This window comes from Vidua chalybeata, chromosome 24 (assembly GCF_026979565.1).
Source record: "Vidua chalybeata isolate OUT-0048 chromosome 24, bVidCha1 merged haplotype, whole genome shotgun sequence".
Lineage (NCBI taxonomy): Eukaryota > Metazoa > Chordata > Aves > Passeriformes > Viduidae > Vidua > Vidua chalybeata.
This window is the reverse complement of record NC_071553.1, coordinates 2,300,510-2,315,103: the sequence shown is the minus strand read 5'-3', so window position 1 is coordinate 2,315,103 and position 14,594 is coordinate 2,300,510. Positions and strand designations below refer to the sequence as shown.

Sequence of the window (14,594 nt, the reverse complement as noted above, 5' to 3'; positions counted from 1 at the left end):
CAGGATTTCTGCTCCAAACGCCCCGGGTTTCCTGTTCCCAGCTGGGGAAGGGGAGGGACTCTTGCCCTGGGGCCTCACAAGCCGAGCTCTGCCTCCAGAGAGGAGGAGGAGGAGGAGGATGAGCTCCGTCCCCCCAGCGCTCGCCAGGCTCCATGTCCTGCTCAGCACAGACACCATCATCCTCACCGCATGGGAATGAAGGAGCAGCCTCTGGGGTGCCAAGTCAGGAAAGGGGGATTTAATCTCTGGAGCAAATGAAGAGACTCTGAAGAGATTCCTCTTTGCTGTCGACTGTTCGGGGGAGGATTTTCCAGCATGCAAGGCGGTAAGGAAAAGTTCCAGGATCATCACCCCAGGTGCTGTAGGGTCCAGCTGCCCCTCGGGCAGGATCCTGAGGCACGGGGTGGGTGAGGGGATGGAAAGGAGACAAGCAGAGAAAGCTGGAGTAGGAAGAGCTTGTACGGAGCTCCGAGGTGGATCCAGACAGGCAGTGACCCCGGGCTTGGGGCACAGCCCAAACTGCTAAAGCAGCACTAAGGCACTTGCCCGCCCTTAAAGCTGAAGTGGTTACAGTAATTTGGAGGGAATGAGAAAGGAGGGATAATTGGAATTGTCGGGAAGTCTGGTGGAAGCATCACCCGAGTGAGTGCAGGGCAGTGGCTGCCCCAGCCGCAGCCGCGGGGCTCCAGGGCAGCACTGCCCGCCCGGGAATGGTCGGGAATGGGAACAGGAATGGGAAGAGGAGCGGTGGAAGGTGTTAACCTGTCCTGACGTTCTCACCAGCAGGGGAGGGGAAGGAGGATGAAGAGCTGGAGGCTCCGGAGGCTCCGTCAGCTGGGAAGAGCCGAGGCACAGCAGCAGCCGGAGGGTGGGCGTGGGGAGTGGTGCTTCACTTCTTCCTGGTAAGCGGGGAATGAAGCAAACCCTCCCGGAGCTGGGGCAGGGGGGGTCTCCAGCCTCGCTCAGAGCACAGGACAGGCTGACCCAGCCATCCCAGGCACACCCCAGCCACGCCATTCCCTGTGGAATGACTCCTGCAAACGCCTCAGTGATGGACAGGAGGGTCCCCTTGCCAGGATGACTTTTCCCCACTCAAACACATCACCACGGGGGTGTCACACCCCAAAGGGGTGTCAAACCCCAAAGGAGTCTCCTGTCCCTTCAGCAAGGGCATGATCCCACCTCGGGCAGTGAGGTGGGAGCCAGGGACTGACTGGGAGCAGCACACACTCTCGGGTACTCTCTGGGAGGACCTGGCACCTCAACACCACTTAAAGCCACTAATTCCCTGTGCTCTAGGCTTTATCTTCCCACCAGTGATGAATCAAGGAATTGTGAAGCTTTGGGAAGACCTTTAAAGTCACTGAGTCCAACGGTAAAGAAGGCACCATCCCCCAAGCTGGGAAACCTTTCCTCCCTTCAAATCCACCCGAGTAACTCACTGCCAATCATTAACCACCTGCCACCAGGGAGACAACAGGAGCTAAAATTCAGGACACAAACTGTCTGTCCTTTGCCCCTGTGGTAGAGAAATCCTGGGAAGCTGTCCCAGTTAACCTCCATCCCCGCTGCCCTCATCCCCTCCCAGTGATCTCCAAACTGATCCGTTTTGACTGTTGCTGCAGTACAAAAAAGTAACTTCAGAGGTAAAAGCATCCTACAGGAGCTGAGCTCTAGGGTTACTTTGTTCCTTTCCTTTGGAAAATCAGTTTGCAGAGGGTTTTCTGAGGGTCTGCTGAGATCAAACTGCGGCATGGCCACGACCAGCCCACCCTGCTGGCATTCCCCAACACCAGTTCAAGTGTCCCCGTTTGTTTCTCCCACACCACCACAAAAGAAGCAGAAGGAAAAGCTTTTCCTCCCCTCCCAATGCCCTGTGGCACCTCACCTCCACCCCCTCTCAACTCAGGTCAATGTGCTCGTGATGGGGATGCTGAAGACCTTTGGGATTTTCTTCGTGGCTTTCCGGGAGGAGATGGGGGGATCTTCGGAGCAGGTCAGCTGGATCGGCTCCATCATGTCCTCCCTGCGCTTCCTGGGAGGTGAGCTGCTGTCCCGCAGGGCTGGGGCACTGCTGCAGCCTCTGTCTGACCTGGGGGCACTGAGGGTGCTCTGTGCATCCAATTCCCATCCCACACTGCTCCTAACTGGTCATGGCTCGCACCCACACGTGCCTGAGCAGGAATGTGCTCTAAATACTGGGCCATTCAGATGGGATAGGTGGGAGAAACTGGGAAGAAATCCTTTCCTGTGAGGGTGGGGAGGCCCTGGCACAGGGTGCACAGAGAAGCTCTGGCTGCCCCTGGATCCCTGGAAGTGTCCAAGGCCAGGCTGGATGGGGCTCGGAGCAACCTGGGAGAGTGGAAGGTGTCCCTGCCATGGCAGGGGTGGAACAGGATGAGCTTTAAGGTCTCTTCCAACCCAGACCATTCTGGGATCCCCTGAACTTCACTGCAAATTTATTGTACAGCTCCAGAGCAAACAACACTCTTGTACCAGCTGTGGAATAACTCGGAGCTGCTGGGCATGGTGTGATTGAGGAAGGAGGCTCAGGAGAGCTGAACCTTTGGGCTTTGTCTCCTTCCCTGCCCCACTCCCTGAGCTCCCAGGGTACAGGCAAAGCCTCTCTCCTGAACATTACCCCCTCCCACACCCCCTGTCACCCCCTGCCTCCCGAGGCTTCCCAGTGGTCCCAACCAGGTGCCCAGGCCCTGCCAAGCAGCCTTTGTCACCCTCAGCCTGAGCTGTGTCCCTGTTTCCCTTGCAGCCCCGCTGGTGGCCGTGGTGTGCCAGCGCCTGGGAGAGCGGCCAACCTCCATCCTCGGGGCCGGGCTGGTGGCCGGGGGCTGCCTGCTCAGCACTCAGGCCACCAGTGTCCCCTTCCTCTGCTTCTCCATGGGATTCCTGCTGGGTGAGATGGGCAGCAGCACTAAATCAGCTCCTTCAGCCCTGGGGGAAGGTCTGCAGGGGGAGCAGCCAAGGGTTTGTTCAGCTGGAGAAGAGGAGCCTCAGGTGATCAGGAACAGGACCCAAGGAAGGAGCTGTGTCGGGGTTGGGATGGGTATCAGGAAAGGTTCTTCCCCCAGAGGGTGCTGGGCACTGCCCAGGCTCCCCAGGGAATGGGCACGGCCCCGAGGCTGCCGGAGCTCCAGGAGCGTTTGGACAGCGCTGCCAGGGACAGGGTGGGATTGTTGGGGTGTCTGTGGGATTGGACTGGATGATCCTGGTGGGTCTCTTCCACCTCAGGATATTCTGTAATTCCATGAACCTTCAGTGCCAAAGCATCCCCAGCTCCTTTCTGTGAGACACCGTGTGAACTCCCAAAGCTCAGAATAAAACACCAGTTTCAACATTCCAGTCCCAACTAACCTTGACGTTTTTCCTGGACCTACACGGATCCTGGCCTTTTAAAATCCCTTATAAAAGGGCAGAGCCTCCAATCCCCCAGACACCAAACCCCACACACCAAATCTCGCTCTCCCCTGACTGTGAGAGCAGAAATCCCCTCCTTTCAGCCTGGGAACGCTGCAGAGCCAGGGACTGCCAGCTTGGGATAGCAGGACATGGAATCCCTACACGGGAGCCCCTTTTTGGGACTGCAAGGGGTTTGTGCCTTCCCTTGGCCTCGGTGGATGTTTCTGAGGAGGAGCTCTCAGGGATGGGTTTCTGCAGCCTTCCCAAGGCAGACGGATTTGCTGGGTCAGAGACATCTCTGCCGTGGGGCACCACGAGTCTCTGTGGTGGGAGCCTCTTATTCTCATTTTCCTCCTCCCCACAGGGATGGGGTTTGCCTGATGGAGTCTCTCTGTGGTGGGAGTCTCTCATTTTCCCCTTCCCCACAGGGATGGGGTTTGCCTGCCTGTACCAGGCGGCCGCGGTGATGACGGCCAAGCGCTGCCGGGCTCGCCTGGCCTTCTGCAACGCCCTGGCCCGCTCTGGGATGGGGCTGACCTTCCTGATGGCTCCCTTCACTCAGCTCCTCATCGAGGCCTACGGCTGGCAAGGTGAGGCATCTCCTGTTCCTTCCAATCCATCGGCGCTGAGAGGGAATTTGGGGAGATCTGGAGGCTCTAAGAGGCTCTCCTTAAAAATTCAGCACACCAAGGAATAACTCTGCCTCTTCTAGGATAGGCTGGGGACATCTTGTTAATAATTAAACACTTAATCACTCATTAAAATCAGAGTCAAAGCACAGAGCTCAGAAATCAAAATGAGAAATCCCTAATTTTATTGTAGTGATTCAAGACCATCTTGAAGGTCCATCATGACTTTAAATGAGGAAAAGCAAAACAGATCCCAGAGGTAGCTGTGGATTTGTTCTGTGCATCACAGCAAAATGAACTTCCAGCTAGGAAAACAGGAATAAAAATCCCTTTTTTGTTAACTCCTCCATAAGGAGAAGGCAAACTCCCTTCTCATGGCAGAACTTTCTCCATGGTCAGTGAAAACCCTGTTCTACAAAGGCCATTTCCTGCTGCTCCTCCCTTTCCAATCCAAGAACAAACCACCTTTTGCCTTCCCTCAGGTACTCTGCTGATTTTTGGAGGCATCATGCTGAACCTGGTGCCTTCCAGCATGTTGCTGAGGCCAATCAGCCCCCAGCCCCCTTGGGAATCTGCCAAAAATCAACACCGGGGCTCTTCAGTGGCAAAGAAGGATCCAGGAACTCCTGGTGGATGTTCAGATGGAAGCACTCACAGGGAGTTACAGCTTCTCCGTGCACAGGAGGCTCCCAGCACAGAGAAACTCGTGGTGCCCCATGGCAGAGATGTCTCTGACCCTGCAAATCCGTCTGCCTTGGGAAGGCTGCAGAAACCCACCCCGGAGAGCTCCTCCTCAGAAACACCCACCGAGGCCGAGGGAAGGCACAAACCCCTCGCAGCCACCAAAAAGGAACCTTCTCAGCCTCTCCTGGACTTCTCCCCACTGAAGGATCCCGTTTTCTTCATTTTCACCTGGTCTTTCCTGTTCAGCCACTTGGCCTATTTCGTGCCCTTCTTCCACCTGGTGGCGAGAGCCAGGACGCTGGGCATGAGCAGCAGGGACGGCTCCTACCTCATCGCCGTGGCTGGTAGGCAAAGGGATCCTTCACACCCACAGCTCGCAGAAAAACACCCCCAATTCTGCCAAAAACTGGCCCCAGATACCTCCTGGGATGGATCCTCCTGGCACAGGTTGAGTCCTTACCCCACCGGGGCGCTGGGTGCTTCTCCCAGTGCCAGCTGGATGATCCCACACCCTCCCTGCTCCCAACAACCCCAAAATCTCCAGTTACAAGGTGCTCTGTGCCCACCACAACCCCTGCTGTGCTCAAACCCACCAGAATCCAGAGGTGCATCCAAAAGCCTCCAGTTCGACCCAAAAGGGAGAAATTCAATACTGGGGGAAAACCCCCCACATTAATGTGGATCCAGGCACTTGGATTTGGCACATCCACCTGCAAGCAGGGAATAAACAAGGCACACTCCCCAAAACCCAAACCCATGCCTGGTTATAAGCCAGGATTAACACTAAAGCCATGCCGGGATAAGAAAGTGGCTCCAGCCTCAGTCAGCAGCAAATATTTTATTGTAGAAAAATACATTTTATTTCTGCAGTGAGGGGTTGTGGAGGCATTAGGAATTAATGGGATATTTGGAATTAAGAGTGGGAGGGACACAGGGGTCAGTGGGACACGAGCTCACTCGAGGGCTCCTTGATCTTTGCTTCATAAAAATGTACCAAGAAATGTAAAAAACAACTCTCAAAACTCCAACTCTGAGGCTGCTGAGCCTCTAAAATGTTTGGATTTCTAGGAAACGCCTGGGTTTTTAGAAAAATTAGATTTTAGAATTTAAGTAGAATCAATTTTAGAACAATTAAAATCTCTCTTAAAATTTAATTTTTTAGAAAAATTAAAATGAAAATTTAAATAGAATCAATTTTAGAAAAATTAAAATCTCTTCTTCATACTCAGCTTTTTCTCTTCAGCAAGTTCCTCTTTCCTGATTTAGGGCATTTCAGGGTGCAGACACCCAGAAGGGTGAAATTCCCCCTTGAAGGGTGAAATTCCCCCCAAAGGGAATTTTCCCAGAGCACTTTGGTGCCCTTGGGAAGAGCAGCACAATGGAACAGGGAAAAAACCAAATCCCTGGATTTTGTAACAGCCTAAAAACGTTTTGGTCATGGTCACGTCCTCACAATGAACAGGGAAACTGGGATGTGACACAGCCAATAACAGAAATAACACTAAATAATAGAAATAAGTAATCTTATAGAAATAAGTAATAAATAAAAAATATAATAATTTAAAACTATATAAATAAACATATAAAAATAATGGATATAATAATATAAAATAATACAAATAATTAATACAATAAAATGACTAGAAGAATAAATTATATTAGGGTTAATATAAATAATCAGTGTAACACGAATAATATATAAAAAATGTAAATATTATAAAATATAACTATATTAGAATATATAATATGTAATATTGTATTATAATGTATAGTAAAAATATAAAAATGTATAAAATATGCAAATTCTAAATAATAAATATAGTGATGTGAAGATAAGTATAATTTAACTATATGAAATATAGTTAATTATAGAAAATAATATAGTAATATAATATAAAACTATAATATAATATTATATAATAGGTTTATATTATTATTATATTATATCATATTCTATTTTAAATTATTATATAATATTCTATTTTAAATTATTATATTATATTATATTATATTATATTATATTATATTATATTATATTATTATATAATAGTGTATTAGTAATATAATATAATATAATATAATATAATATAATATAATATAATATAATATAAATTATTATTCTAATTAACTATAATAGCAACAATATGAATAATGTAAAATATAACATACTGTAAGTATCAATATAATACATATACTACAAATAATAAAAATAATCCAGTAAAATACTATAAAGTCGAGCTAAATTTATAATATCTAATAAATATCTAATAATTTATACTATCTAATAAACTGAATAATATAAAATATAAAATACTGTAAGTATCAATAGAATATATTCCAAACAATAAAAATAATCATATAAAATACTATAAAGTCAAGCTAAATTTATAATATCTAATAAATATCTAATAATTTATACTATCTAATAAATTGAATAATATAAAATATAAAATACTGTAAGTATCAATAGAATATATTCCCAACAATACAAATCATATAAAATACTATAAAGTCGAGCTAAATTTATAATATCTAATAAATATCTAATAGTTTATAATTTATACTATCTAATAAATTGAATAATATAAAATACTGTAAGTATCAATATAATATATTCCCAACAATACAAATAATCATATAAAATACTATAAAGTCGAGCTAAAGTTATAATATCTAATAAATATCTAATAATTTATACTATCTAATTGAATAATATACAATATCAAATACTGTAAGTATCAATAGAATATATTCCCAACAATACAAATAATCATATAAAGTACTATAAATTCGAGCTCAATCTATAGTATCTAATAGATAGCTAACAATTTATCATTTATACTATCAAATAAATTGAATAATATAAAATATCAAATACTGTAAGTATCAATAGAATATATTCCCAACAATAAAATTAATCATATAAAACACTATAAAGTCGAGCTCAATCTATAGTATCTAATAGATAGCTAACAATTTATCATTTATACTAGCTAATAAATTGAGTTATATTAAATATCAGATACTGTATCAATATAATACATATATTCCCAACAATAAAATTAATCATATAAAGTACTATAAAGTCGAGCTCAATCTATAGTATCTAATAGACAGCTAACAATTTATCATTTATACTATCAAATAAATTGAATAATATAAAATATCAAATACTGTAAGTATCAATAGAATATATTCCCAACAATACAAATAATCATATAAAACACTATAAAGTCGAGCTCAATCTGTAGTATCTAATAGACAGCTAACAATTTTACTCTGCTGCACTATTAGAAGCAGCAGCACAGGAATCCATGTCGAAACACCGGATTCCCGCGCGGCCCGGAGCCGCCTGGCGCTGCGGCTCAGCAGCTCCTGTTCCCGCAGGCATCGCGGAGCTGCTGAGCCAGCTGCTCTCGGGCTGGCTGGCCGACCACAGCTGGAGCAAGAAGCATTTCCACGTCACCTACCTGCTGCTCAGCGGGGTCACCAACCTGCTGGGGCCCCTGGCCACCACCTTCCCTCTGCTGCTCGCCTACACCGTGGCCTTTGCCACCTTCTCTGGAGGCTTCATGGCGCTGGTGCTGCCCGTGCTGGTGAGTCCAGACGTGCCCAGCCAGGGCTCTGGGTCCTGCCCCCCGTGCCAGAATCACCTGGAACACACAGACCTGCAGCAGGATCCTGCTGGACACCACCGGGATGCTCCCGGGGCTGGAGCCAGCCTGGGAGAGCTGGGAATGCTCAGCCTGGGAAGGAGAAGGCTCCAGGCCCCCTGTAGAGCCTAAAGGGGATCCAGGAGATCCCCTCACTGCCCCTTGCAGAGCCTAAAAAGGCTCCAAGAGATCCCCTCACTGCCCCTTGCAGAGCCTAAAAAGGCTCCAAGAGATCCCCTCAGTGCCCCTTGCAGAGCCTAAAAAGGCTCCAAAAGATCCTTCAGAAGCCTTAAAAAGATCCTTCAGAGCCCCCTACTGTGCCTAAAGGAGTTCCAGGAGAGATGAACTGGGGACAAGGGACGGAGGGACAGGACACAGGGAATGGCTTCCACTGCCAGAGGGCAGGGATGGATGGGATATTGGGAAGGAATTGTTCCCTGGGAGGGTGGCAGGCCCTGGCACAGGGTGCCCAGAGCAGCTGTGGCTGCCCCTGGATCCCTGGCAGTGCCCAAGGCCAGGTTGGATGGGCTTGGAGCAATCTGGGACAGTGGAAGTTCCCTGTCTATGGCAGGGGTGGAATGGATGGGCTTTGAGGTCCCTTCCAACCCAAACCATTCCAGGATTCTCTGATCCAGGTAGGAAGGCACCATTATAATTTGGCATTTCTTTCTGGAAGGCATTCAGAGTTCAAATCTCCTTCCTCAAAGTCTGGGCAGCTGGAAGGCAGAGAAGCATCTCCCATCCCAGTAATTCCCACACCTGCCTTAGGGAGGCAAACGGGTTCCAGGCTGGATCAGACCTACAGGGGCAAAGTCCTCCCAAAGCTGCAGCTAAAGAGGAAATTCCCCAGAAAAAGAATCAAATAATCTCTTGTGCATTCAAAAAAAAAAAAATTCAATTAATCTGTTGTGCATATGCATTCCTGTGAAGCCATTCACTAATTATCCATTTTGTTTCCAAACAGGTGGATCTGGTGGGTGTGGAAAAGCTCCACAGCTACCTGGGGTTTGCTGCTTTCTTTGCAGGGATAGCAGCTATGGGAGGACCCCCTTTAGCAGGTAAGTGATGTCATATAAAACACACACCCACCCCAGAAATCCAGGGATAATCCATGCTGCTGCTTCACTCTCCTACAGGGATCCATCCCAGGATGGGTCTTCTGTTCAAACAGAGAGAGAGAAAAAAAAATCCTATTTCAGAAATGTATTTTTATAGACAGGCAACTTTTTGCTTGGAATTTGCAAAATCCAACCAGCAGCTTGGAAAATGCTGCCTGGAGTATTTGGAAAATGCTGCCTGGAATATCTGGAAAATGCCGTGAAGCCCCATGTGCAGAGTTTAGCCCTGACCACAGCAGGATAACAAGCACATTACCATGGATTTTACTCCCAGTGGTGTTAAAATAACACTGAACTTGGACTGGAGGGACTGGAGGGGAAGCAAGGAGAGGAAGGGAAAGCAAGGACAGACTCAGCAAGATTCCCACCAGGCAGAGGCACTGAAACATCAGGAGAAGCCTCAGTAATCTCTTGTTTTGACAGAGATTACACAGCTCAGCCACCAGAGCTCTGGGCCCAGAGATAAGGAGCATGAAAAGCATTTGCTCTTCTCCCTCTGCCAGGAAACCAAGGCAGCTGTGAGGATTTGGGAGATTTCAAGTGCTTAGAAATGAGTGTCCAGCCTCTGCTAAGGAGCAGGGGACTTGTCCTCCTCCAAACAGCTTGGCCAGGACAAAGCTTTTCCTTTCCTGCTCCTGGGCTGAGTCCCCAGCAGGGGAGGGGGGATTCTGCCCCTCTGCCCTGCTCAGGTGAGACCCCACCTGCAGAGCTGCCCCAGCCCTGGGGAACAACAGCAGGAGGACGTGGAGCTGCTGGAGAGAGTCCAGAGGAGCCCATGGGGATGCTGCAGGGCTGGAGCCAGGCTGGGAGAGTTGGGGATGTCACCTGGACAAGGGAAGGCTCCAGGGAGAGAGCTCAGAGCCCCTTCCAGGGCCTAAAGGGGCTGGAGAGGGACTGGGGACAAGGGATGGAGGGACAGGACAAGAGAATGGCTTCCACTGCCAGAGGGCAGGGATGGATGGGATATTGGCAAGGAACTGTTCCCTGTGAGGGTGGGCAGGCCCTGGCACAGGGTGCCCAGAGCAGCTGTGGCTGCCCCTGAATCCCTGGCAGCATCCAAGGCCAGGCTGGACAGGGCTTGGAGCAACCTGGGACAGTGGGAGGTGTCCCTGCCATGGCAGGGGATGGAATGGGAGCAGCTTTAGGGTCCTTTCCAATCCAAACCATCATTTTTTGTTCCCTGCCCTCCAAATCAGCTGCCCCCAGCCTGCAGAGGTGCCTGGCTGGAAGCTGCTAAGGATTCTGTAAATTCCAGCTCCATGCAAAGTTCCAGCAACGCTGCTGCTCCACCAGCACAGGGAAAAAAAAACCCTTTATATTCCCAGTCAATATCCCTGGGCTGGTTATGTTCTGTCTGTGGATGCAATTTCAAGGAGCCAAAACATTTCATTGACAACGAGCTTCCCAGTGTCAGGGTGATGCACAGCCTGGATTCCAGATCCCTGCTGCTGGTACAAGGTGTACCCTGAGCACAGCAACCCCTCCAGCCCCTGAGTCCCCTGACACAGTAACATACAGCAGGAGCTCAGCACCGGGGCTGTCTCTTACCCACACTCACACTGCAGCTCCATTTCCATCCACCTGCAGTATATCTGCACTAATGGGAAGCCTTTTGCTTTCTGCAGTGGGTTTGTAAAGCAAGCAGGTTTCCTGCAAAAAGCTTGCCACAGAAATCAGGCTTAATAGAGGTGGGATAAATAAAGGCCAAATAAAGCCAAGGAGCAAAACAATTCCTGATCCAACTCATTACAGGCAGAGCAAGATGGAAACAATCCAGAGCTCAGGCCTTGGGATCCAAGATATCCTGATCCAAGGATCCAATCCTGATCCAGGCTTGGGATCCAAGATAAATTCTGTAATTTTCTCTTGCAATGCAGTTTGAAGTGTAAAAACCGAGTGAGACCAAAAACTCCTGATAAGTGTCCAAAACCATCTGCTCCTTGCAGAAAGCAGGATTTAAGTGCTCTGAGAGACCCTGGGGTTTGGTGCTCTCACCTCCCAAACACCTTGAGTTTAGAATTACAATTTCATCAAACTCAAGTGCTTTTATGCAGTGGAAAAAATGATAACAGATAATGAGAACTGCAAAGGTTAAAACTGCCTAATTTGCATATTAAACCAAACCCTAATGCAAGGAAAAGGTGACTTACCTGCAAATCTGTTCAGCTGAAAGCCCTGAAATCCAGGGGCAGCTGGCAGGACCCAAAGGGAAAGTTTGGAGTCTCCTTCAGAGCTCCCCATTCCACTGGCACCTCTGGATGCTGCCACGCTGAAAAAAACCCAGCCCAAACCAGAATAAATATTATTTTGGCAGCCATGAGCAAGCTGAGGAGAGAAGGGCACAGTTTATTTCCACAAGCAGTACAAATCACTGACTCAAAATGCAAAAGAGCTGAACCAAAGCATGTACCACAAATTCTAGAAGAGATTCCAGCCCCCAGAGCAGACTCCAGTCCCAAGAAATTTGGGTGGTCAAAGGGGAGAGGGTGGTCAAAGTCACCCAAAAGCTCTGCTGGCACATATATTTAGATGTTTTCTAATTTTTACCTTCACCTTCCCACTGAATTTTGCTCCTCAGGGCATCAGGAATAAATAAAACTTCTGATTAAAGATCAGCAGTACCATTTAAACAGCCTGACCCCGCTGGTAGCACCAGCGGTGCTGGGAATGTTTAGTTTGGATTACACTGCTGGGATTTACCAGCATTCCTCACAAAACTGCTGCTTTGCAGGGTTTGAACACCACGAGCTCCTAGTTCAGCTTTCTGCAGCAGGAGTGATTATTGTTTTGGAAATGAACTGGGGACACAGAGACTGGAGTTGCTCCAAAAGGTTGGGGTGTGATGGAAGTTGATGGCTGTGCTGCCAATGAGGCAATGCTGGTAAATCCCACTGCACCTAAATCCCATTCAGCACCAAAAAAAACCCAGGAAAAAAAAATAAATTAAGAAATATCCTGAAGGATATTTTAAGAAGAATTGCAATAAATCAGAGCTCAACTGGAGCACTCTGTCCTGTTCCCTTCACAAATAACTACGTCAGCATCCCCTCTCCAAATCCCAGAGACTTCCAGGCAGCAAAACCAGATCCCACCCCTGGGAATGAACCACTCCACAACAACCTCGGGGTCATGGCAGAGTCTCCCAGTGCAGCACCACGGGATGGATCCCACCACGGGATGGATCCCACCACGGGATGGATCCCACCACGGGATGGATCCTCCTCTCCAGCTGCAGCTCCTCAGCACGTGGCCCACAGGACATCCCTGAGGAGCAAACACAGGGACTCCCCCTGAGACAGCAGTGAGCCAACTGGAACTGGGCAAGAGCAGCTTTTCCTGTGCTTTATAAACCCTTCCTGTGGAAATCTACAGCAGGAGAAGGTCGGTGCCTCTGCTCCAGCACAGATCCCAAATCTCAGTGGCACCCTCCCTTTCCACGTGCCTGAGCCCAGGACCTCAGGGACTGTATCATGTCCCCTCCTGGGTTTAAGAACCCCAGGGCTGGGCCAGATCTGGTGTTTGTGTAAATCAGGGAAGCCCATGGATGTCTGGATTCCATGGATGTCTCCAGAGGAATTGCACTTCACACCAGCAGCAGATCTGGCTCAGCTGCTGCCCCACACCCACATATGGGACTGGATTAGGGTTTTTATGTGCAGCAGCATCTCCCACCACTTTGCAGATTTTAGATTCAAAGAGAGGAACTCTCCACCTTTCAAAGCACTGCCCAGACCCCAGATGATTTGCCAGGACCAAACCCAACACTTGGAGGTCACTTTAAAAGGCGACCTGAATCCTCCAGACATTCCTGAGGTTTGATGGAATTCAGCTTTTCCTTTTAAGTCCTCCCAGAGCTGCTTTTATCAAGTTCACTTCCAGCTCTGGCCTGGGGTCTCTCCTATTGGACAAAGGACATTAAACTGGGTCTGCTCACAAGAAGACAAGGCTGGAGAACAGGGGGTTTGCAGCCCAGATGTTGCAAATACCAACATGTGCAAGTCATCCCTTCAATCCAACGGGATCTTCCATCAGCCACTTTTTAAACAGGAAGAAAAAAAATCAGAGATTAAATTCGATCAAATTAAACACCATGTCCACTACAAGGATCAAAGCTGGCTCTGGGAAAAATGACCTGCATGTCATTTCCTTACAGGAAATGCTGCCCAGGAAGAGTTAAAATAATTTAAGGAAAATATCTGAGCAATTCTTAGATGAGAACACACATCCTTTGCCTCCCGCCCACCTCCTCGAATGATTTTTTTCACTGAGAAAAATCCCACAGCTTTAATAACAACCTTCTCTCCTGCAGGGTGGCTCTATGACTACACCCAGACCTACGTCTGCTCCTTCCTCTTTGCTGGAGCCTGTGCTCTCATCTCACCTATCTCCTTCTTCTTCGAGCCCGCAGCCCAAAAATGGAAGCTAAAAAAAGCCACTTTGAACAAGAGCTAAAGTTTTAAAGGCTGGGCTTTGATCACATCTACACTGGGAAAGCCATTGCCTGTACTGGGAAGGATCAACAGCAGCAACACTGAAAATTGGGATTTTTGGATGTCAGATTGAGTTTGGATTCCTGGATATTTGTCCTGATTAAAGCCTTCTGAGAAATGCACAGTGTGAAGTGTATGGGAAAAATGCAGCCCATGGCCTGGGTTTCACAGTGCCTCTGCTCCTGAGCTGGGTTTTTCTGCCTCTCAGATTTAATCCTCAGCTCTGTCCTTCCCAGAGCAGAGCTGACTCACTCACCTCGTGGGATGAGCTGCCAGGGAGCTCCCAGTGCCAGAGCACAGCCAGAGATTTCAGCTCATTCTATTCAGACACAAACGATTGGCCCTGGGGAGGGATGAAAGCAGGGACAGGGAGATCAGGGTGACACTTCCATGAGGATCAGCTGCTCCAGGAGCCCCTCTCTCTGGGGGAAGGATGCTGCAGTGGGGCCATTCCACATCCCAGGCACACTTATTGCCACAGCACAGAGGACCTGGAAGCAAAACCAGTTTTAATTAAAGCCAGAACCACGACACAGCAAAGTCAGAGACCAAACCCACCCCTCCCCAGCTTCCCAACCATCCAGAGACTGCCAGGGATTCCATGCA

General features: G+C 48.2%; 1 protein-coding gene across 3 annotated transcripts; it reads left to right on the top strand.

Annotated features, from left to right (window-relative positions):
• The first annotated feature begins 93 nt into the window (after nt 1-93).
• On the top strand, nt 94-14,108 carry SLC16A4 (solute carrier family 16 member 4). 3 transcript variants are annotated; one of them, XM_053964188.1, is made up of 9 exons: nt 94-325; nt 787-902; nt 1,910-2,042; nt 2,768-2,911; nt 3,843-4,004; nt 4,526-5,071; nt 8,022-8,323; nt 9,345-9,438; nt 13,808-14,108. In XM_053964188.1, exons 1-9 carry the CDS (start codon nt 316-318, stop codon nt 13,948-13,950), a joined length of 1,650 nt encoding a protein of 549 aa, XP_053820163.1. In that variant the 5' UTR covers nt 94-315; the 3' UTR covers nt 13,951-14,108. The 3 variants fall into 3 exon arrangements, with proteins under 3 accessions (XP_053820163.1, XP_053820164.1, XP_053820162.1); XM_053964189.1 differs by having other exon boundaries at nt 784-902; nt 8,115-8,323; XM_053964187.1 differs by having other exon boundaries at nt 784-902.
• The last annotated feature ends 486 nt before the right edge of the window (nt 14,109-14,594 follow it).